The sequence below is a fragment of the Rhamphochromis longiceps genome, linkage group LG23 (assembly GCF_057381845.1).
Source record: "Rhamphochromis longiceps isolate RC_006_pf linkage group LG23, R_longiceps_female_GT1.1, whole genome shotgun sequence".
Classification (NCBI taxonomy): domain Eukaryota; kingdom Metazoa; phylum Chordata; class Actinopteri; order Cichliformes; family Cichlidae; genus Rhamphochromis; species Rhamphochromis longiceps.
This window is the reverse complement of record NC_140578.1, coordinates 3,569,592-3,593,989: the sequence shown is the minus strand read 5'-3', so window position 1 is coordinate 3,593,989 and position 24,398 is coordinate 3,569,592. Positions and strand designations below refer to the sequence as shown.

The window sequence follows — 24,398 nt, the reverse complement described above, 5'->3', positions numbered from 1 at the left end:
ACTTTTTCCCACCGAGGCTTCTAGACTTCTGATTGGCCAACATTTCTGCACGGTTAGGAATCTAGCGCCACCTGCTGCTTTGGCATGTTCACAGCAGCGTTTTCCTTCATTTCTGCCTTTATGTGTGGACGGGATTATTTTTTAAAACGAAAACGGAAAATCTCCGTTTTCAAAAATACCCGTGTACGTGTGGACGTAGCCTCAGTCTCTGACTGGAAGCGCTAATTCGTCATTCGGCTTTTGTCAGACTAAAGTAACTGTTAAAACTGTTTGAAAAGCTCAGCTATACAACAAGGAGAGATTGAGAATTTCCTTTTAGTTCTCAGTTTATTTGATATTGACAAAAGTTAGTCAGTTTTGTCTGTTCTTCTGTAAAACAAACTAAGATTTATTTTTAGAATTAATATTTTGTTTCTAAGTGGAATTGACAATTTAGTCTGTTTCGTTTGTTCTATTTTGAAACTTAAACGCTTTAGCGGCTACCTTTTGTGTAGTTTGCAATATTTGCCTTTATTTATCTGAAAAAGTCTCATGTTCCATAAGTACATCTACCCTGTTGAACTTATTATGGGAAATAAATATTTAAATAAAAACAAGCTGCTGATTATTTCACATTTTACTTGTGAGCAACGGCACATTTAAATCTTACAAATATAGTTATTTGGCTTATATCGTGATAGATATCGTTATCGACTGAAATGGAAAAAAACATATCGTGATATGAAAAAATCTCATATCGCCCAGCTCTAGCTGTATGTTGTGCCAGCGACCTGTGCTTGAACTGGAATAAATAAGCTGGCTAAATTCGGAAGACACAGTTGTAGTTTTCACTATAGATAACATATTCTGGTGTTTGCTTCATGTTTCTTGCTTCACGTTGTTTTGTTTAAAGACATTCTTGTAGCACAATGAGTGAGACGTTGATTTTAAATACCAAAGTAATAATAAAAGTATGATATTTCTGTGTTCCACTATCTTTCACTCATCATGAAGTTCACATTTTAAAATCCTTTTGTATACTTTTACAATTTTAAATAACTTGGCGCCTAGTTACATTACTGACCTCATCGACTTGTATCGCCCCAAGAGAGCACAGATCCTCTAACCAACTGCTCTTAGTGCAACCAAGGCCCAGACGAAAGACTAGAGGGAACTGAGCTTTTGCAATTGCCGCACCCAAACCGAACTATTGATGTTCACACATCCGAATCCATACAATCATTTAAATTGTGCTTAAAAACTCACTTGTTTAATCTAGTTCGGACTTCCACCCGGTCTGCATTTGTGCTACATAACTGTAACTGTTACTGTAACTATAACTGTTTTTGTTATCTTTTGTTGTAACCTGCGTTCCGGCACTTGTGTGAAGCACTTTGATGAACACAGGTCCTTTTTAAATGTGCTATAGAAATAAACTTTGATTGATTGACATTTGTTATTTTGGAGGTAATGATTCAACCGATTTTAAATGAATTGCAAAGAAATTTGCTTCAGAAGTGCAACTAGACAAATTGATAAAAGGATGAAGAATTTAAGTACTGTCAAGTTAAACTGCTAAACATCAACACGTTAGCATGTTGATATAAACATTTAGCGTAAAGCATGGCTGTGTCTTTGTACTGAATTCGATTTCCTTCAGCACCACGGCTAGACTCTAAAGTTTAAGTAAAGTAGAAAAGTCAAGCAAAACGAATTCAAAGTTTGTCTGTGAAGTGATTGTTGTTATACTGACTAATACCGCTATAGGCAAGCTCATAAGTCTTGGCAAGACTGTTCTGATTTTCTGTTGTCCAATTTTTTGTGAGCCTGTGTGAATCGTAGCCTCAGGTTCCTGCTCTTTGGTGTCTGAAGTGATACCTGCTGTGGTCTTCTGCTGCTGTAGCCCATCTGCTTCAAGGTTTGACATGTTGGCGGTTCAGAGATGCTCTTCTGCTGGTTGTAACAAGTGGTGTTTTCAGTTACTGTTGCCTTCTCTGACCTCTGACATCAACAAGGCAGTTAAGAACTGCTTCTCATTGAGTAGTTTCTCAGTTTTGGCCATTCTTCATAAACCCTAGACGTAGTTGTGGAGAAAAATCACAGTAGATCAGCAGTTTCTGAAATATTCACACACGTCTGTCTGTCAACGACAACCATGCAATGTTTAAAAGTCACCTTTTCTCCCCCATCCTAAATGCACTGAGTTGCTGCCATGAGTTTGGCTGATTGAAGAGTTGCGCTAACAAGCACCTGAACAGGCATACCTAATAAAGTGGCTGGTGCGTGTATAGAGTGACTGTTAAGCAGATGCTGAAAAAATAAAAAGGCTAAATCTAAGAAACTGTGTCCCACACCATAGAGCATATGTTTCAGCATCTCACAGACCCGGCAACAATGAGATACATAAAAGCAACATTCATTAGCGTATATGTAGGTGTCGGTGTGTGTGATGCGCACGTCTTTGAATGCCTTTTCATGCGTGCATACTCTGCAGCCAGCTTTGCTACTCTGGCTACTTTGTGTCTGATTGCATTGTGGATGACATGGGTTTGAAGCCGTATGCAGTCTGTCAATGCAAGCTGGTGAGCTGGCACAGTGTGAATATGACTAATAGCTTAGTGTATAATGGAGTCAGAGAGCGCAAGATCTAGAAAACTATCAAATTTCAACCACAATTGCAAGGCAGAGATTTTGAATCTCATTGTCACAGGCTTGTGTGTGTGTGTGTGTGTGTGTGTGTGTGTGTTTGTGTGTTTGTGTGTGTGTGTGTGTGTGTGTGTGTGTTTGTGTGTTTGTGTATTTCAGAAGCATAGAGGGTGTAAGGACCGTGCATCTGTGCGTCTCGAAATTATCTATGTGCCTTTTGTGTGAAGTTTTTGCAAGTACATGTTTCGTACTGTGTGGCACCTCCATGTATGATTGGATACGTGTGTTCATGAGAAAGTCGAAGTGAGCTGTCTGTCTGTATTTTTTATTCTAAATGATTCTGCTGCCCGCTCCGCTGCCTATCTCGCATTGGTTCTGCACTGAAGGTTGAATCTGTGCCTGTGTGTATGTGCTGGAGCAAGTGTGCGGGTGTCGGTCCCATGCTGTGAGGCTGCTTGCAATGCACACAGCTCTGTGTATGCGTGCTCCTATGTTCTGTTTAGATTGGTTTTCTGTGTGCTCTTGTTGCTCGGTCCGTGTGTATGTGCGTGCACAAATGCTCGCGGTGGCTTTTGTGTGCGTACTTGTGGGCTCAGTTGCGATATGCACAATTCCGAGGGTGCGTGCATGCTCGTATGTGTGTCGTTTTGGTGTATGTGTCTGTGTGTTTTGGTGCCCCCCTCCCTCTTTCTTTCTCTGTTTCCCTTCCTCTCCTTCCAGAATAGTGGGGCCATCAATCAGAGGCAAGGGGGATAGAGGAAGGGAGTGAAGGGTGGAGGAGGCGAAGTGGAGGAAAGGAGCTGGCTGGGTGCCAGGGAAGAGGAGCTGGCACGCTGCCCAGAGGAGAGAGAGAGGAGAGAGAAAATAGGAGGGTAGAGGGAGACTCTGGGAGAGAGAAACAGGGCAGAGAGATGGAGCAAGAAGGGGAGAGAAATGAGAGAGAATAAGAAGAAGGGCAGAGAGAGAGCAAAAGAGCAGAGCCAAGTGCACCGAGGGAAAACAGAGGGAGAGAGCAAGAGAGACACCGTGGAAGTGGGGAAAAATGAGCCAGCAGAATAGATAAAGAAGAAGGCTGATTGCTTGGAGAAAAAGAGGAAATATGGGGAGGAGGTGGGGGGGTACTGAAAGGGAGGAAGTGGGAATGGTTGTTCTCACCGAACAGCGATGTGTCTGCCACCCCAATCAGTGGGTGATTAGTACGTCATTGGCTACAAATATTTACCATAACCCTCAAAAGTCACCACACTGCTGCTCGTAATGATACCAACTTAGACTTAGTTCCTCCTGCGCTGGATGGCGGATTGGGCGGCAAGGGATCGCCAACGAGCTCGGTTTGCAGCCACATCTTCAGCCTCGTCCCATGAAAGATCGACCGCTTTCAGGTCCTCAATGAATGACCATCTCCATGTCTGTTTTGGTCATCCGTGGCTCCGTGACCCCTTGGCGGGTCTCCACAACATGGCTATCTCCGATAATCGTTTCCGATGTTGGCGAAGAACGTGACCGGCGAAATGGAATCGTCGCTCCAATACCATGTCCGCTAGCGGTCGTGAGGCAGTGTGCTCGTTGGTAACTCGATACGAAATCTTGAGAATCCGTCGGAGGCTGTGCTGTTGGAAAACATTCAGTCGTCGGATAATTGTTGCCGTCGACAACGTTTCACTCGCATAGATAGCCATCGGTACAACTATCGTATTGAACAAATGGACTTTAGATGATATCGAGATGGTGGTCGATCTCCAAACCGGTTTCAAGTTGCGCATGGCCGATGCTGCCTTTCCGAGCCGACAGGCAATGTCCTTCTCCGAGCCACCGTCCGGTGTTATCACACTGCCCAGATACGTGAACTGATCGACTTCATCAAGCGGGCAATGGCCGAAGAGTACCGGAGTATCGGACGAGTACCGGAGTCCGATACTCTGATGCCAAACGATGATGATTAAAATGTGTTTAGTATTACATAATATTATAAATTTTGAGGATTTTCTCTTTTTTTTAAATAAACTGGATCTTTTACTTTATCAATTACTGGTTTCTGTTATCTTGTGTTGGAAGTAGAGAGTGTATTTGAATGATTATGAGTCCACTCGCAAAACGCATACGTTTGCAAAAACTTGCACAAATGTATACGATGCTTTTAGAACAACTTTAGTGCCATGAACGCAGTAAGATGAGCTTTCATTGTGATTTACAAATACTATGAGCCACCACTTGTATAAATTACGAAGGTCAGAAGCTCATTACTCTTTCTGTCACCACAGAACAGTTTTGTAAAACCTTTTATATCGATGTGAAAATGACTGGATATTCTGTTTTCAGTAGCATCATCTGCCACGCTCACTGTGGAATGCATTCAATTTAAAGTTGCCCGTTGCCTTCGGTGCTCCACTCTTCCTTTTTCCAACCAGTAACTATTCCAGCAACAAGCAAGAGGGGGAGCAAAGAACAGAAACGGAATAGGAGCTAAGAGAGGTGGCAGAGATTTTTGTTAGGAGCAATTAGAGCGAGTAGAGGGGTATCACTCACACACTTATGCACACACACACGCACGCACACACAGACACACAAAGCTGGCTTGCTCAGCCATAGTGGGACTCAGAGGCTGGCACAGCTGGCAGTGCCAGAGCACACTGGGCACCATCTTCCTCTTCCCGTGCCAATCTCAACCCATGCTCATCACATTCAAATTCACCAAGCTTTATTGGCAAGACGAAGGCAGTCAGTGTTGCTCGCTGTCATGCTGAGAGACCAAATTGAATGCTGATCTTTCACAGGGAAGTGGCTTCCCCATTGTTCCAGCTCAAGTTTACTTTAATGTCAAAAGTGAAAATGTGTGTGCTCGGAGAAATGGGACTTTCAGTTTAGCCCTTCATTTGAGTTTCTCTGCATTTAGTCTTCGTCGCTTTGTCTGGCGATATGTTGAAGCTACACAGGATGAAAAAAACACAAGATGCTTTGCCATTCTAAGCAAACAGCTGCGTGCAGATTGTAACACGTAACGCGTAACACAACCTCCCTACGAAACAAACTTTGGCTTTGTCAGAGCAAAGCCAAACTCTTGCACTTTTTTTTTTTTTTTAAGAAAATTGCATAGGCAGATACGCCATCATTCTGCAGTTGCTTATCTTGTGAGTGTTATAATTTTCTTTTTAGAGTACACACAGCCTCATCTTCCCACCTGTCTGGACTATTTCTACTTCAGTTAGTCATTTTCAGCATTTTCCAGAATGCATTTTGACAGCCTTCATAGAACAGACAGGAACATGTTGCGTTTATCGTGTGGGTTAAATATGTGGGTGGACGGAGAGCAGCAGATAGCAATTGCAAAGTAAGTGCGGGAGAATGAGTTTTTTTTTTTTTACAGTCAAACTCTAAGAATTACACCTCTAACTCAAAGCGTCACTCTTGCCTCTGCATTATGGTCCACTGAGCCGAATGCTGGTGTGGAAACTGTCCCTCCTGCCTGTCTTTGGAGTTCCTCCTGACTGACAGCTGAATGTGGGTCCAAAATGTTGGGTCAAGGACAGTTTATTGGCATGTATGTCTGACTTGCATTCAGATTTTTAATCATGATGTCAAATCATGTGCTGCTGACCACTTTAAAGAGAAACATCAGCTCAACACATCTGTCTTTTTATAGACTAAACTCTTCACTTCTGCTGAATTGCAGAGATATCATCATGCTGGATGTCATGTTTCTGACAGTCTTTGATGTGACTTAGTACAGTGTGCTGTGTCTAGGGTACTGACATTTTTTTTAGTGGTTTCACGTAGATATTTATGTATTTTACAATATGTGGTATATAATCGATGCGGAATATACCTGTATAAGCCTGGTAATTGCATAGTTGTTTTAGATTTGAGAGGATTGCATCCTGTCAGCGATGAAAAGCCTAGGTGTGCTTCTACTGAGTGAGCTTGTCTGTTACATGAAGACACCGTCATACATGGAGCATGTGTGTTTTTATGCCTGTGGCTCGAACAGTCCTCAGGAACAGACTGTCTTTGTCCCAGCATTCCTTCTTCTTCCTTGTCTTCATTTCTTTCAATTTCCCTTCCTCTGTCAGTCTGTTTATTCTGGAGACTGTTTTGGTAGATTTTTGCCCTTGTGATTGAAAAGCTATTCCCTCACCTATATTTTCTCTCTGTTTCATCTGAAGCTTTTTTCTCTGTCTCGCTGTCTGACTCCATGCCAGCTGGCAGGGTATCTGCCCTCAGGTGTTTATTGACCAGTCCCTTGCTTTCCTTTGTATCTATCCATCCATTCATCCCTCCATCCAGCCAGTCTTTGCCAGTCCTCCCCGGTGGCTGTGCTTCGGTTGGACAGTGGAACGACAGTGTGCTGTGTTGTTTCTGAGACCCGGCCCAGGCTGCTTCAGCAAGCTCGCTTTCGTCCAGTTGTAAAACCCATCAGTTATTGGTATCTTGTGCTTATAATACCTACTGTCTCTCAGGCATAACGTGGAGTTTGTTTGTTTATGATCTTCTCTTTAACTTTTGTTTTTTATCTTTCCAGTAAAGTTTGTTTGTATGTCGTAAGATCAAAGCTATGGGGACAGTAAATAAGAGTGGCTTCATAGACCAACCATGTTCAGGTCAGTCCCTTCAGATTGTATTTGGTTATCGGACATATGGTTAAACATCAGTACTGTCAGATCGGTTTCCTACTGGCCAAACTGAACCAGGTCATCTGAATTGATCTGATGGCTGAGCACAACCTGTTGCATGATAAGCGGCAATCTGGCATAGTTGCAAAGATAATTAATGGAGGAGAACATTGAACACTGAAGTGTACTGAACTATACCCTGCATAATTAGCAAAAACTCAGTGAGAAGTGGTTGTGAACCATCTCACAAATTACAAAATGACAGTTAATCCTCAAACATGTGTCCACTTAGAGCAATTTGTGGATCAAACTGTTCCCAGAGTGTGATCTTTTTTAATTCATAAGAACTTGTTTCCTATTTCTAAAGCTGTTCGTGTCAACTCAGAGCAACAACAGATATACGGTACTGTGCAACAGTCTTGAGCCACCCATTATTGCTTTACATTTTGCTTCCAAGCAGCCAGACTTTCTTCTAATGTTTTACTGAGGCCTTGAGGAATAGTTCTTCAGGCCATCTGAAAGTCTTTCAAGATTTTTCTTTTGACATTTGCTGCTTTTTTTCTCTCATTTTCACTCCCGAAATTGAGGAAGAGTCCTTGTACCGGACTATGTTCAAGGAAATGTTTTCTTAACACTGACCCGTGAATTATTCAAGCGTAAAAAAGTCACCTAACTCCAGGGATGAACCACTTTAAATTCTGTCTCTAGTCTCTTTGTTACTAGCACAACACATCATTTTTTTCCCATTTCTTTAGTTGAATCTAAATGCCATGTTTGACTGGCATAAATGATATTTTTACACCAACAAGGTGATTCCCAAAGAGCTATTAGCTGAAAACATGGCACATCTCAGCAATTTGAAATTTCTTTTTTTAACATTATCAGGAAAGAAGTACAACAATAGTCCCACAGACAATGCAAATGCTGTAAAAGCATACTTGGATAGAAAAAAACACAGTGGAACACAAACGGTTATAGGCTGGCCTTCCTCGAGCGCAGACCCGAAGCAGTGTGGGATCATCTTTACAGCAAATGGAATAAAAAGCAGCCAACATCCAAGGAAGAGCTTTGAATGACCTTCAAGAAGCTATTGCTGACGACTACCTAAAGAAATTACAAGAAAGCTTGACTAAGAGAGTTCAGGCTGTGTTAAAGAAGCAAAGATTGGCAGAACTGTACAAATGCTCATGTTTCAATATATCCCTGCTTCTATTTCCCTGCTTCTATTACGAGTGCTTTGATTTATTTCCATCTGCGATCTAGTTGGACAGATTGAACGAGCAACAGGCTAAAGTATAGTCAAGCAGACTGACCAAGGTTTCAGAAGAACAGATACCACTTGAATACAGAAGAACGACTCCCTTGAGTTTAATGTAGTAAAAGTTTCACATTGGCAGCAGGCGGATAATCTACTTCCAGTTATAAAAAATATATTCAGGTTTGCCAAGTTCTTCTTTCTAACTCTTTGTGGTCCTCACATACATACAGACACGCATGCTTTATAGAAATACACCAAAGGAGCTGAGGCACAGTCATCTACACATGAATGCATAGGTTTACACACGCATGAAGCTGTGTCTGTCCTTGGAACTGAGCCGGGTGTCTGGTGCTAATTGTTTACGAAGCCTCGTTGAGAGTAACCGAAAGGCTGGTTGAATGGTGCGTGTCTCTGAGAGCCTTTGTATGATGGCATACACAGCCCCGTCAGTCCTGCGCTGCCCTCCATTGCCACGTCTGCTGTCTTTTATCTATTCCTCTTCAACGCCTCTAAGTGCCAGCAACATGTGTTAGTGAGGATGAAGTGATGCAGAGAGAAAGAGAGACTGAAAGCAGGACGGGCAGATGGAGGAAAAAGGGGGGGAAAATAAGACTGTTGGAGAAAAATCACCGAAAACATGAGAGCGACTGATGTTATAGAGGAAGAATAAGAGCAGCTGAGGGAAAAAGAGGGCCGACAGATTATAAAAGAGAGGAAATAATATAGAAAAATAGAAAGATGGGGAAATAGACAAAGAGAGCAACTGAGGGGAGGGAGATGAGAGAGGAAGAGAGAGGGGGAGAGGGATGGGAGGAAGAGGATGAATAGGGTAATAATGGCTCAGTGTGAGAGCTGTTGTAGAAAAAGAGAGAACGGCTGAGTGAAGAAGAGAACAAAATGAGGCTGAGGGCACTCAGACAGATAGAATTAGACACACCGCAGAGGTTCACTGTGCGTGTGTGTGTTTGTGTGCAAGGCTGAGAGGGAGTGTGCTTTTGTTTCTGTGTGTTTGTGTGCACTGGTGTAGAGTGTGTGTGTGTGTGTGTGTGTGTGTGTGTGTGTGTGTGTGTGTGTGTGGGCAGCAGTTTTCTTAGGAAGGGCACTATTGCTGCTGGTGTGAATGATGGATGGAGGATAAGGGGACCAAGAAAAAGCATTTTCGTGAATTTTCACAGTTTTCGGAAATGGACAAACATAATAACATGAAATAGCCGGCTGAGACAGGTGGAGAGCTCGGGAGGAATTTTCTGAGGTTTTCGGCTCTCTGTGAATGTTCGTATGTTTATTGTTGGATCGTGAGGACAAGCTGAGTGAAACTAGTGTGAAGGTGCTAAAAGACCCAAATGATGAGCGTAGCTCTAATGCTGCCTCCATCCCACCACCTCTGCTGTTCGCTCACACAATCCCCCACATGTTTCTTCTCTCAGTCTCACAGAAATGTCACTGACAGAACTTCTTGCTCATTAAGAAGGTGTTTAAATGCAACAAAGGCTTAATGTGCTGTAGAGGTGTATCATATGCTCTGTGCTCATTGTGTACTTATGATCCTGCAATATGCAACATGATTATATATCCCCTACTACTCTCTCCTTCTGTCTCTCACTCTCATTTCTCTCTCTTTCCATCACAGGCGGAGATTGTCAAGCGTCTCAGTGCCATCTGTGCTCAGATCATCCCTTTCCTCTCTCAAGAGGTAAGTGTTACTACAGCCAGAGACATTTACACATGCACAAGCAACATGCTGGCACAAAAAAGGGGAGAAAACCACTCATACCTCAGACACTTCCTCACAGAATATCAGAAATCATATACTGGATACAGCAGCGGTCCCCAACTTTTTTTGCACCACGGACCAGTTTATGCCCGACAATATTTTACGGACCGGCCTTTAAGGTGTCGCAGATAAATACAACAAAATAAAACTAGTACCGGTACCGAAAAAAAGAAGATTTATTCATAACACACGTGAAAAGACCCAGGAAAACCGAGTTAACGATAAAAACGATAACAAAATAACGCTGAAAACCGATAAAACCCCTGAAAACCACACATTTCACACCTGAGCTGCAACTCTCGCGGCCCGGTACCAAACGACTCACGGACCGAGGCCCGAGGGTTGGGGACCGCTGGCATACAGGACATTTAACAGTTGAAGAATTTAAATACTAATCCTGATTTGCTACACAGATGTTAATTCATCCAAATCCTTTACATTTTAAAGTAAGCATATTGATAATGGAACGTTAACTTTCAGTGGAATGTTGTCACTTGGACAGAATTCTGTATTATATACAGTTAGATCCATAATTTGTTGGATAAAAACATTTAGTGTTGCCTCTGAGTCCCACAGTTTCAGGCTTAATGTCAACTGGACAGTGTTGCATTTGTATTTCACTTTATTTTCACTGTAATTTTGCCAGTGAATAATTCCACCATCGGGCTGAAAAAGCAAAATAAACCGAGAGAAAGCAAAAACTTTACGAGTGGCCAAATCTACAATTTGGTTTATTCTTAAAAATAAGGACTCCACTGACCAGCTCAGCTTTTTTAACAGCAAATCTGTGAGAAAAGTTGGAGGCAATGTTACGGCTGCCAGTAGAACCATGTCAGTAGTGTTTACTGATGATGTGAATGGAAAATGAACCAAAGCAGACTGAAAAAACAACCCAAGAGTTTATCAATGAAAAGAAAATGGGTACTTTTTAAAGGCAAAAAGTGATTCACTTGTTCTCAAACCAATAGACCACGCTTTTCAGGTATTTAATACAAATCTTAAGGCAAAGAACCGACAAACAAGAAGCAACTAAAAGCAGCTGCAGTAAAAGTCTAGTTGAGCATCCTGAGGTAGGAAACACAGCATTGATGTTCATGGGTTCTAGACTTTTTGCTTCTGAAAATGTGGAACTGTGTATAAAAATATCAGTAAATACTAAACAGTTGAATATTTCTTTCTTTTTTAACGACTTGAATTAAAGCTGAAAGCCTGCACTTCAATCATGTCTTGAGTGTTTGATTTTAAATCCAATGCGGCGGTGCACAGAGGCGGCATTATTAAAAACGGTCTCCAACAAATTATTGATCTGGCTCTGTTAGGCGAACACAACAACTGGCTAATTTTTAAGATAAATAAATCAAACCAACAATAATATATAACAATAACAATTTCACAGTTAGTGTAGCAGATGTGATTGATACTTCTACATTTCTGACTTGAAGGGGCCACCATGTCATGTTACAGTCAGCTAATATTTGCTACTATTATTATTATTATTTAATGTAATGCCCCATGGTGAAAACAAGGTATTACAGTCATATGCATTGTATGTGTTTCTGGGGTTATTTACTAATGAACTATCCAATAGCGAATGGCGCTGATAACATAATAAATCTCACAACTTTCAGTGTAACTGGAGACAAAGCAGAAGTCTTTAGCATAGACGCAGCTATACAGCACATCATGAAGTAAGCTCTCTGACTACTCTAAGTTAAATACATACTTTTTTTTTAAGAGCTTCAGGGCCTCTTATCATTCAGAAACATTATCACCATTCCTGCACGAGTGTTTTGCTTCATTAATTGCTCCTTAAAGCCGTAATTTAATTTGTATGTGCTTAGAGGAGCAGAATTATTGATGATATATTGTTACATTGTTGCTCTGACTTTGGGCGAGACAACAAAACAGATTAAATGAGAGGAAACCATTTTTATAGTTTAATTCTACTGCGTCAGTGTGATTTTTACTGTACATTTGTGTGTGCGTGGAGGGTTTTTTGTGCAGGTGTGTACATTGTGTAAATACAAACCTGCAGACACCCTCCTTTTTTTTTGTCTCCAAGTGTGAGTGTACACTGAGTGCGCTACCTGGAGACAGCAAGGTCACAGCTTTGTCAGTTTGATCAATATTGACACTGTGTGTATTCTGTGTGTAGGTGTGCAACAGCGGCACACACATGTATGTTTGAGTTTGTGCGACTGATTACATTGGGATTTTGTTCAAACAGAGCTGAGGTTTTCGTTAGCCTTGCTCTCGGTGTGTGTGAATGCGCACGTATCTGTACGTGTCTGGCTACAGTGTGTGCGCTTCCGTTTTTTTGTGACGTTCTCTCAATGTTTGTGTTGTGTGAATGCATGGTTGCCCCATCCAGACCATCTTATTTGCACTACCTGTACCGGCTTTGGATGGAGGCAGCAGCGTTTCTCTAGCTTGTTTAATGTAAAAGTCCCCGTTGTGTCATTACTGAGTGTACATGCAATATACTCTACATCACATTATGCTTACAGTATATATCCCAGTACACACCGTGGATGATTATGCACTGTAATATGTCTTTCTTTCACTTTCTCCCTTTATGTGTATGTGTAGCACCAGCAACAGGTGGTCCAAGCTGTGGAGAGGGCCAAGCAGGTCACTATGGCTGAACTCAACGCCATCATCGGGGTGAGTCACCTTGATTCATCAACACAGAGGAACTAAGAATGATGGGAATTAAATTATTATTCATTCTTAATGTCTATAAATACAAATGTCTGTGATGAGCAGTCCTGTGAAAATGATTCAGTAGCTTGCAGAACCACCTTTAACAGCAGTAACTTTCCATTTCTCTCACATCCTTATGGAGAAGTTTTGCCCCCCCCCCCTTCTTTACAACTTCACTTCACCTCATTGAGATTTGCGGGCATCTGTTTATGCACAGCTCTCTTAAGGTCCCGTATCAGCATTTCGATCAGGTTGAGGTCTGGACTTGGACTCCACTGCAACACAGTCATTCTTTTCTTTTGCAGTGATCCTGCTGTTTGCTTCCTCTTGAGAAACATCAGGTGGTCACCCAAAAAGTTGATTCACAATACTTTGAATACTAACTTATTAGACTTATCAGAGTATTTTTGCATCACCAAAAGCACGCCCTTGCACATTTGGCTATATTGTCCTGAGTATGCATGTGCCCCACTGCACATTAGGGCTGCCACGATTAGTCGACTAGTCACGACTGATTTAATAGTTGACACGCCGTTTGAAGCTTTGTAAGATCACAAAAGACTCAGGAATAAGTAGCAGGATTTAAGAGTGTAATAACAGACTGAAACAGAAGATGGCAGCACTGCATGTACAAGGATGCCAGTTGCCATTAAACCCCAAAGAAGAAGAAGTAGCTCTGTCCCAGAATTCATAGCGCAGCCCAGCTCAGTTTCCAACAATGGCGGCAGCTGGTTAGTTTTAATATTACTCTTATTATTCTTTCTGGGTCACAAAATAAACGTTTAACATATTTTCAGGCGAGAATGTAGCTGTGTAAAACTTAAATATCTGCTCAGTTTATCAAGACACCACATATTTTGAAAAGCGCTCTGACGTTTTCAGAGACGTCTGTTACCCACTAGCTCGATAGCTAGCCGGGGGCAAGGCTCACTAGAGCCCGTGAGAACACCGGACTCTGGGCAAATCGTTTTCAAACCCACCGCCGTCTGTCGCTACTCAGGTTAAACATACATAAGTCACTTAAATGTTATTGTTTGGCTTTTTTTAGAAGTGTATTTATTCCTGAGTAAATCGGTTTGGCTGAAGTTATAGTTTGTCCTGTTATATTTTAGATAGCAAGGAGTTTATTAAACTTCACCCAAACAATGCAAAACTATCATCTTGTCTTTATTTTTAGTTAGCACATACCTTAAACACTTAAAGCTGTAAGCTAATGATAGTTATATAAGAGCAGATGCTGCTGGTGCAATAAGCTGTAGTTTTACGTCCAATGGATGCATGATCTGATTAGTCGACTAATCCCAAAAATAATTGGTGACTAGTCGACTATCAAAATAATTGTTTGTGGCAGCCCTATTGCACATATATGTACGTTTCCTCATTTCACCGTGAGATGATATTGGTCGCATCTAACCGGCGATGCCCTCATCATTTTTCATTGCAGCGGCAGCTTAAACCAAACTAAACGCTCGCCGTTAACGTGTGGGAGCTGTGGCGCCAGCATCGTTCTCCTCCTCTTCTCCACCACTGTTGTGGAGCTATGTTTAGCTCACAGGTGCTTCCTCAAATTTGAAGGGGGGAGCTTTTCGCAGCTGACAGACACTTTACACCTGGGCACAGTTTGCATTTCCCTGTGATCTTCCTGCCATTTTCACCCACAGACTTAAAATAATGTGGATACTTCCAAAACATAAAGGCTTTCATCGCTGCCATCTTACTTGCAGAGCTACATGCACAGCGAGACCATTTGGCAAATGTTGATCATGTGAGCGGAAGGTCAGCGAGTAGAAGAGGTCAGATTGAACAGGAATGGTTTATTAATCTGAAGATTTGACACAACTAAATAATGAGTTGCCTGAATCATCAATTCAAGAACTTTACCAATGCTCATATTGTGCATATGATCTGCTTGTCTGTATATACATATATATGTACGCACAGAGAGACACAGTGATGCTCCTGAGTGCTGTAGTAGATGGGGCTTTCCACAGCTTGTCAGAGCACTGATCACATTACTGTCTACTTAAGGCCCTTTGTTCCTCCCAGCACTACAAACACTGCTGTCTCTAAGGTGTGTGTGCTTTTGTGTGTGTATGTGTGTCTAATACACCGGCTTGACAAAACAGCACACAAAAACACATCATAATGCTCCCCTCAGGATAATAGCCTTTCTTTATCTGTAGCTGCTCCTTTGCTCTCCTCTCTCTCTCCTCATTTTTCTCCATCTCTCTTTTTTTCTTGCCTTCGTCATTTTCTTTCTGGATTTTCCCCACAATCTTTTATCGTTCTCTCCATCTTACATCGGCCGTGTCCTCATTTCTTCTCTGCCATCATTTTTTTTCTCTTACCTTTTATTCTCCCTGCTGCACACTTGCCTTCCCTTTCTTCCTGCACTCATTTACTCTTTCCCCTGTTCATGTAATTCTCCTTCACTTTTCATTGCTTCCTATGTTATTTCCTTCTGTTTCTCCTCATCATTTGCTCTGTGACTCAAACATTTTCATCCTTCCCTTTAATCCTCCCTGTGTTTTCCCATGGCCCCTTTTCTACCTTTTTCTTCTCCTTTATAATAAATCCCATTGCCTCGATATCTCACTCTTCTATTCACTTCTTGGTTTCATTCTCAACTGCCTTTGCTTCCTGGGTGTATCATGATCATTCAATTTCATTCTGCCTTTCTTTCCTTGTCCTCTTTCCCATCCTTGGTCTCCATCCTTTCACCTGTTAATCCTCTAATCACTTTCACATCCTGTCCACTTTCATCTTAACATCCTTCTTCACCGTTTGGCTCTCCATGTGTGTTTTATTTAATTCGCCTTCTCCCTTTCTCATGTTTTTCCTCAATTCTTTTTCCAACCACAACACTGCCTTCCCCCTCACTTCACTTTTCCCGTTTTTCATTCCCTTTTCTTCTTTACCTTGTCTTTTCTAACCACACACTCCCTTGTATCTCACCCTCCCTCCCCTTACTCCTTACCTCCCCGCTACTTTCTTTCCCTGTGGCCACAGCAGCAGCAGCTCCAGCACCTGTCTCACCACGCCCCTGGCATCCCCCTGACGCCACACCCATCAGGGCTGTCCCTGGGCGCAGGGGGCTCAGGACTGCTGGCACTGACGGGGGCTTTGGGGGTCTCAGCCCACCTTGCCTCCAAAGATGAGCGCAACCACCTGGACCCTGAACATCTCAGAGGTAAAGAAGCATTTATCCTCTTCGTTCTCAGTTTTGACTGTAAAATCAGGATTATGTGTTTTGGTAGAGTATTTGTCATGAGGATATTCTGAGTGAGCAGCTAGAATAAAAGACTGTGACTTTGAGCAGCGTTAGTCTTTTCTACTATTGAAACCGGCTGCCTTTACTTGCACTCACACTCATCAGAACATCTTGTTTCTTAATGTGGACGTTTTTACCCCTAAAAATCCCTCCAGCCCTGAAGTGTACCACGGTTGTTCCACAGTGAGAATCAGTGTACTTGTTTTTGTTTCAGGTTTACACAAAGTGCTTGATCGATGATGAAATCAATGACAGTATTGAACATTTTGAGCAGATTTGGTTAGCTAGTTCTGTACATGTGAGGCTGAGGGAAACGGCGCGTGCACCTATCGAATGTCAAACGCGCAGAGATGATTTTTTGCTTCCTAAAATGTGTCTGTTTTCCAACATTTGCATTTCTGATTTTTGTCTTTAATTGGCTTCATTTGTCATCCTAGAATCGGCGGATAGTAACTCGTGACAGCTGCAGAATAAGAAAAAGATCATTTTTTATCATTTTTAACCACACAAAATGTAGTCAAAAATGCAAAGCAGCACTATACATCATCTCTGACAGGCAGCTGCTTTGTAATTTGTCCAGGAACTCACCTTTTGGACTCAGTTTGAACTTTCCTGTTTCGATTGCTGTCTTACCATGACCAGATGTATTCATGGCCTTTCTGTAAATGCAGGAGAAACGCTCTCTCCCTATGAACTTCCTTTCACCCCGATAGAATATCTTATCTTTGTGCAGTTTTTCCGGCAGCGAGCCAAGAGAGACTTTCTCATGAATAAACTGAGAGCTAGAAAGAAAAATGGAAGGAATCGGTGAGAACCGAAACAGGGGAAAGATAAAGAGGTCACTGTGTTCGTATTGTCACGTTAAGCATCTGTGTAAGAGCTTATGCATGTCTGCAGCTGTGTGTGTTTCTGTTCTTACATATGAGACGAAGAATGAGGGAAAAGATGGTGAGCGTTGATGGCAGCAGGGGAAGACAGCGAGCTTTGTCTGCTTGGAGAAGAGAGAGAGGGAAAGATAGAGAGGATAGAGGAGGCTGGAGTCGGGCACAATAGTGGGTTTGTATCTTTATTAGACAGAAGTCGTCGTAGTTCAGCCTAACCTTGGCTGACTGGGGACTGTTGTTGTTGTTATCGGCACTGACGTCAAACTTTCTCTCTTCTCCCCATTTTCCCTTCTTCATCGCTCTCTTCTTTTTCTCTGCTCGGTTTTCTTTCCTTCCCTTTCTCTGCCCCAACCCAGAGGGAGCGCCCAGCAGGGTGAGTAGTGTTGCATGTGTGTACCTTGATGTAAGTGTTTTGTACGCCCACGTTTCACCGTGTGCACGCGCGTGTGTGACAGTGATAAACTGAGGGAAATGGAGATGCGCCGCAAAGTGGCCTCTAAAAAAGGCAGTGTTTTGCTGGAGCTCAGCCAGGAGTAGCACTGCTCAACACCGGCACAATAGCAGCTCATCACCATCAACCTTGAGCTTCTCAAGGTTTTCCACATTATACTAACGTCTGAGCTCGCTGCATTCGACCGTTATCTGGAGGAGCCTACGAACTGAGTTAATGGACTGTTTCTTTATCAGCGCCACAAATATTCGGGTAATCTACAACATATACAGAACATGAGGAAGGATTATATCTGAGTTAATGTTAAATGCTGCCCAAAATACCCCAAAATAAGAAATGCAAGTAAAACCGCTAAATAGTGGCCGTGAATCGCCAAATATTCCTGAACAGCAGATCCAACAGCGATTAGATGCTTCAGAGTCGAAACTATCCTTAGTTAATATTAAACCTAATGTGCAAAAGTGCCGTCGTCACCATGAAGTGAAATCGCTGCACCAGAAAATCAAAATGCTGTTCACCATGAATGGATGAACAGTTCAAAGGCTTATGGAGTTTCTAGCCTGCAGGAAGTAATGTAATGTTTGAACACATGTTGCTCTAAGAGCAAAAATTATCAGTTTACCAGCCCGGTTCCAAAAAAAGTTGGGCTGTTGTGCAGAATGGAAATAAAAACAGAATGTGTTGATGTCCAAATCTGAAAAAGATGTTTTATTAACAGCAGAACATAGGAAACATGAGTGGATGCATGGTGGACGCAACATGTTTCAAAAACTTTGAGATAAAATGAACCAGATGCCAGAAGATTATTCGACATGAAACAAAAAATATAAGAAGTTTGGGTTAGTTAGTTTGTTCGGGTTTGTGGTTGTTTGACAGTTTTTACATGTACAGTAACTTATTCTGAGTTTCATTGGGCACAATAAGAATAAACCAAAGTGACACAGATGACATTACAGTAGCTGTCTTTTCTTTAAGGTGACATTTCACTACAGCACTGACCTGTTGGAGTTTTTCCATCAGAAGCAGCAAAATTATTTGTATGAAAACTGAAAAAGAAACTAAAGAGAAGAAACTTGAAACTGGGTGGAGGGGAGAATGTGCTGGCAGCGGTGGGGTGTTGTTAAAAATACCAACAAGTCTTTGTTCTAGCTTTATTGTGAAATAAAAATGATTTAGGGCCGCTGCTGACTTTACTTTCCCTCGCTCTTTCTGCAGTGAAAACCTTAGCATAATTTAACTGCGAGCACAATGCCGATTGTTAAGCACCAAGAAAATATTTCTCTCATGAGCGGAGGTTTCTGCTGAACTTAGCCAAGCATTACCGCATTTGGGGAAGAAAGGGAGGAGGAGGAGGATGCATATCAATTGACATTTATCAGAGAGCCCCACGCTGGCAAAAACAAGTTTGAATTTGAAATGGAGGGGGGGGGAAAAAGGGACAGCGAGAGGAAGTGAACAGAAGAGGAGAAAAAAGGCGGAAAAGAATGACACGAGGGAAATTTGCGGAGCTGCACTGAGGTCCATTGTGCAGCCTCTTCTCTCGTGTGTTGTGCTCCTTCCTGCCATTCCCGTGGGCTCCTTCCTGTGTGACTCACTCGTGTGTTAAACCCTCGCTGTTCTTGTCCTCCCCACGGGGGGACAGAGAATGACAAGTGGCCCTCGCCGAACCTCCGGCCCTTGTCCCAGTCCTAAAACAACACAATGCTTTGATCGGATTTTCAGAGTGCTGAGCACCAGGAAAGGCTTGTAAATATACCTGCACAGCTTTATTGGCCAATAATGAGACTCATATTTTACATGAAGACTGCTGTGTCGAGGGAGAGCAGTAATTAGCTTTATAGGCTGGCCTGTGCGCCGCTATGACCGTGTCTTAACCTGTGCTTGTGTTTTTCTGTGTGTGTTTACTTTGCTGTGTTTGATCATTTGCAAGTGTGACGTGAATCTGCGTGTCATGCCCTGGGCGGTCGTTACCTGTGCTTTTGCTGTGAGGTCGTGTTCACGCGTTCATACTTTTGATTGTGTTCCTGTCTTTTCTTTTCCCCCAGAGTAAGTCGGTGTCATCCACAGACAGCCAGCCAAATGAAGAGCGTCAAGGCCCATCAGGAGGTTACGCCTCCTCGCAGGGAGGAGCTGAGGCCAAGAGAAGGCGCTGTGACGACAAAGAGTCTCTCCCGCCACATTCCTACGTATGTGTTTGTTACCTTCACCAATGTTATTAAGGGTTGGTTCAGTAGTGAAGGACTGAGGGGGCTGCGTAGGTGGTGAATCTCAGATCAGATACAGAACTGGATCCAAGTGTTTTTTGGGAGGATTCTTTTCCATTCTTTCAGAATTTCTTCACAAAAAGCATATCGACATAAAATTTAAAAAAAATGTATATATAGTCTTGATGTTCTTAAAAAAATTGCAGTGACCCAGATTCAGATGTCCTACACCAGGGGTGTCCAACTCCAGGCCTCAAGAGCCAGTGTCCAGCAACACAGCTGATTTAAATGCTTAAATTACCTCCTCAACATGTCTTGAAGTTCTCCAGATGCCTGGTAATGAACGAATTATTTGATTCAGGCGTGTTGACCCAGGGTGGTATCTTAAACCTGCGGGACACCGGCCCTCGAGGCCTGGAGTTGGACACGGTGTGGACACAATCTCGGACCCAATCCAAGCATGTTGCAGTGGGAATTTTCAACCTTGGTGACAGGAAGTGTGTTATGTGACTTTGTGCTTATAATCTGAGCCTGAAACGATGCCACTGAGAAAAATAAAATGCAGCAGCGGAGGTAACAACCAACGGGAGGAATCATAAAAGTTACATGTAAACTAACAACTTTTGTTCTTTATATCAACCAAAGATGTCTGTCTGATGTGTGGTTGTGTGTGTCTGTATGACATTGCCTATGACATTACGGGCCACCCGGGGGTCGGGGGCCCGTGGCCAATTAGAGTCGTGTTTGGTTTGGATGGGTCCAGTGGGGAAGAGCAAGCAGCCAGAGGCGATGTAATGCCAGAAGAGAGATGGCCAAGGCAGATAGCTGTAATGAATTAGATGGCTGTGTGTTTGCAGTCTGGAGGATTGATTGACACCGGGAGTCTGTCTGTGCAAGACGGCCTCCAGCTAAGTCAGTTTGGCATCAGCAGCAACAGTCCAAATCTTCCCATTAGTTCAGAAAGAGAACAAGCATAGAGAGCTTCCACTTTCTTTTTTTTGACACTTTTTATTTGTTTAGGAACATTTTTATGCAACAAGATAAAAGAAAAAAGAAAAAACAGAAACAGTATGAGGTCATGGGAAGATAACATACACCTGTACATACATCTGCACATCCACACATACATACGTCAACAAGTCTGCATTGCTAATTCTATGCATCAAAGGGTGCTGCCACAAGCTGTAAAGTCCAGCCATTTTCTCCACCGTCTCCTTCCCAAATCTCCCTGCAGTCGCAGAGTGAAAGTCATACATTCCATCAATTTGACGTCTTCCACTATAGAGGTAAAAAGTGTTACAGTGGGAGGATCTCTACAGAGCCAGCGTTTTGTTATGGCCTTCTTCGCAGAAGCCAAGAGAACTTTCAGAAGGTAAACATCATCTGCAACTAAATCGTCTGTAAAATACCCCAGATACAATGAGGTAAATGTACAAGACACGTGGAATCCCAACACCTCTGTAATTATCTTTATAACTTCCGTCCAGAAGGGTCGTATGAGTGGGCAGGACCAGAATATATGACCGTAATCAGCCATGACTTCCCCACAATTCCTCCAGCAAAACGTAGGTGTAGCACTGAATTTAGACTTCTGTTTAGGCGTTATGAAATAGCGTATAATGTTCTTCCAGCAGAAGTCCCGCCACATGTTGGAGTTAGTCGTGGTAAACTGTGTCTCCCAGATCCGTGCCCACCCATCTTCTGTAATCACAATGTCCATTTCTTTTTCCCATTTCTGCTTTATGTAAATCGTTGAGTGCCCTTTGAGCTTAGTCAGACATTTATACAGTTTACTTATCAAGGCTCTGTTACTCCCAGAGTCATAAGCATCAATGAAAATATTAACAATCGAGAAGTCTCCACGGACACAGCTCTTCAGTCTTTTGCCAATATAGTCACGGAGTTGCAAGTATCGAAAAAAGTCTTGTTTCCCGAGATCGTAAGTCTTGCATAGGGTATCAAAAGCCATAATTTTAGATTTTACAATAACCAAACACCCAGCAGTGATTCCATGCCACACCCATTGTTTAAATCTACTATCGTGGGAAGCAGGTAGAAAATCAGGGTCATACGCTGGCCACCTCAGAAGTTTTATCTCTTCCTGGAGTTGCGCCTGCTTGACCACTCCCCTCCATATTTTTAATGTAAAAGTGACCCAGTGGCTGGGCGTCAAGGTATCGTCCAAATCAGAAGCCGCGTGACCAAGTCTAGACTGGATTGGCGTGTCTGAGAGAGACATCTCAATAGTCTTCCACCTCGCACAAAAAGATGGATTACACCAACACACCAAGGACCTCAGCTGAGCAGATAAGTAGTAATTCCTTAATGAAGGTAGAGCCAAGCCCCCTTTGTCTTTCGGCAACTGCAAAGTAGAGAACTTCACCCGTGGTCTTTTGTTAAGCCAAATGAATCTCGAAATCTGCTTATTCCATTCCCTGAATTGCTTCTCTGGAATTTGAATAGGTAAAGCAAGAAAAAGATAGAGTAGTTTGGGGAGAATATTCATTTTAATTATCTGTATCCTGTTGCCAAGGTCGAGAGGGAGCAAGGCCCAAATGTTGAGATCGCTATATATTTCTCTATTAATACGACTGTAATTAATATCGTACAGTTGTGTCAGATCTCTAGGCAGAAACACTCCCAAATATTTGATAGCAGTTGCCTCCCAATTAAACTTGAATTTTGCCAGTAGTGTCTGGTCCGGAGAAAAATTAAATGACAGAACTTGAGTTTTTTTGACATTAAGGACATACCCTGAATACAGGCCATATGTTTCCAACATCCCCATTAATACTGGTATACCTGAGCTGGGATCCATGATTGTCACCAAGACATCATCTGCATATAAACACACCTTGTACTCGTCCCCTCCTATTACAATCCCTTTCAACGATGTTTCCTGACGTATAGCCTGGGCTAGAGGTTCGATAAACAAGTTGAAGAGGTAGGGGCTTGCTGGACACCCCTGTCTACATCCTCGTTCTAAAAAAATAGTATCGGAGAGGCTACCGTTAATTTTTATTCTGGCAGTAGGGAGAGAATAAAGAGCTTGGAAACATCTTATAAACTCGCTACAGAAACCAAATCTTTTCATCACTAGGAAGAGGAAGTCCCAATTCACTGAATCATATGCTTTTTCAGCATCTAAGCTAAGAATAATTGAGCTTTTTTTCTTATTATTAATGTGTTCGATGATGTGTAAAGCTCGTCTAATATTATCGTGGGTTTGTCTATTTTTCAAGAAACCCGTTTGGTCTTCATCAATCAAAGAAGGCATTACAGCATCCATTCTTCGCACCAAAATAGTTGTGTATAGTTTATAGTCTGAGTTCAGGACACTTATAGGCCTATAAGATTTGCAGTTTAGTCTATCCTGTCCCCCCTTTGGCAAAACCGATATGAAGGCCTCCTTCCAAGAGGGAGGTACCAGACCTCCTTTCAAAATGTAGTTAAAACTAGTTTCCAACAGGGGAAGAAGGCTTTCCCTCATGGTTTTGTACCATTTGGCAGGGAGCCCGTCGGTACCTGGTGATTTATTGGATTTAAGGCTGGAGATAGCTTTAATTATTTCTTCCCGAGATATTAAGGACGTTAACTTACTATTTGCTTCTCGACCAATCGTAGGCAGGTCTAAGGAATTCAAAAAGTCAGTCATCTTATTTACATCACCCTGAGTAGATTGACTATATAAGGATTTGTAATACTTTTCAAACGCTTTTTGAATTTCATCCAGGTCAGTTACAACATTGTTACCAACCGGGTCTCTAATCTTATAAATATTATTTTCAGCTTGCTGTTTTCTAATCCGCCACGCCAACTGCTTCGCCGCCTTAGGCCCCGCCTCATAATACCTCTGTTTCATGAACCTTATGTTTTTCTCTACTTCTTCGCTCAATATCTTATCTATCTCCTGCTTAATCTGTCTGATCTGGTGGGTTACTGTAGTATTTTTATCCTTTAGACCTGACTGTTCCAAGGCCATTAATCTATTCTGCAGTTGTAACAATTCTTGTGACTTTTTCTTTTTAATCATGGTCGACCAATTATTTTACCTCTGAGGACAGCTTTGGCTGCATCCCATACAATATTGTGATTTGTCTCTCCATTATCATTGTCCTGCAGGTATAAGTTAAGATCGGCTGTCATTTGTTTCACAAAAGCGGGGTCATTTAACTTACCGGTATTTAGTCTCCACAAAGTTGTCTTCCGTGTCCCGTCCAAATGTAACGTTATATAAAGTCCACTGTGGTCAGAGACATCTCTTGGACCTATTCTGCAATCTTTTATCCTGTGTAAATCCCTATTAAACATAAAACAGTAATCTATCCTCGAATACACTGAGTGCCGAGCAGAGTAAAAAGTGAATCCTGACGCTGACCCATGGATAGATCGCCACACGTCAATAAGCCCTAATTCCGTTAACATTCCTTTAACCCGTTTCCCTCCAGACGTGCTTTTCCTGTCCCTATTATTTGAGTCTAATCTGGGATTTAACAGTAAATTAAAATCTCCTGCACAAATAAGAGTTCCCACCGTTTCCTTAGAGATCAAATCAAATATCTTCTTAAAGAAGCTTGCGTTGCTTCCTGGGGGTGCATAGACATTTAATAGTGTGACCGTC

The 24,398-nt window shown here is 42.3% G+C and overlaps 1 protein-coding gene across 3 annotated transcripts in view; it reads left to right on the top strand.

The window, feature by feature from the left end:
* tle2b (TLE family member 2, transcriptional corepressor b) overlaps window positions 1-24,398 on the top strand; it is an 83,106-nt gene that overhangs the window by 41,459 nt on the left and 17,249 nt on the right. For 2 of the 3 annotated variants that reach the window (XM_085399506.1, XM_085399509.1), the window contains 5 exons: window positions 10,121-10,183; window positions 12,854-12,928; window positions 15,977-16,157; window positions 17,479-17,495; window positions 19,619-19,759. In XM_085399506.1, the coding sequence (XP_085255632.1) occupies window positions 10,121-10,183; window positions 12,854-12,928; window positions 15,977-16,157; window positions 17,479-17,495; window positions 19,619-19,759 (477 nt within the window). The remainder of the gene's footprint in view (window positions 1-10,120; window positions 10,184-12,853; window positions 12,929-15,976; window positions 16,158-17,478; window positions 17,496-19,618; window positions 19,760-24,398) is intronic. The other variant, XM_085399507.1, reaches the window with a different exon arrangement.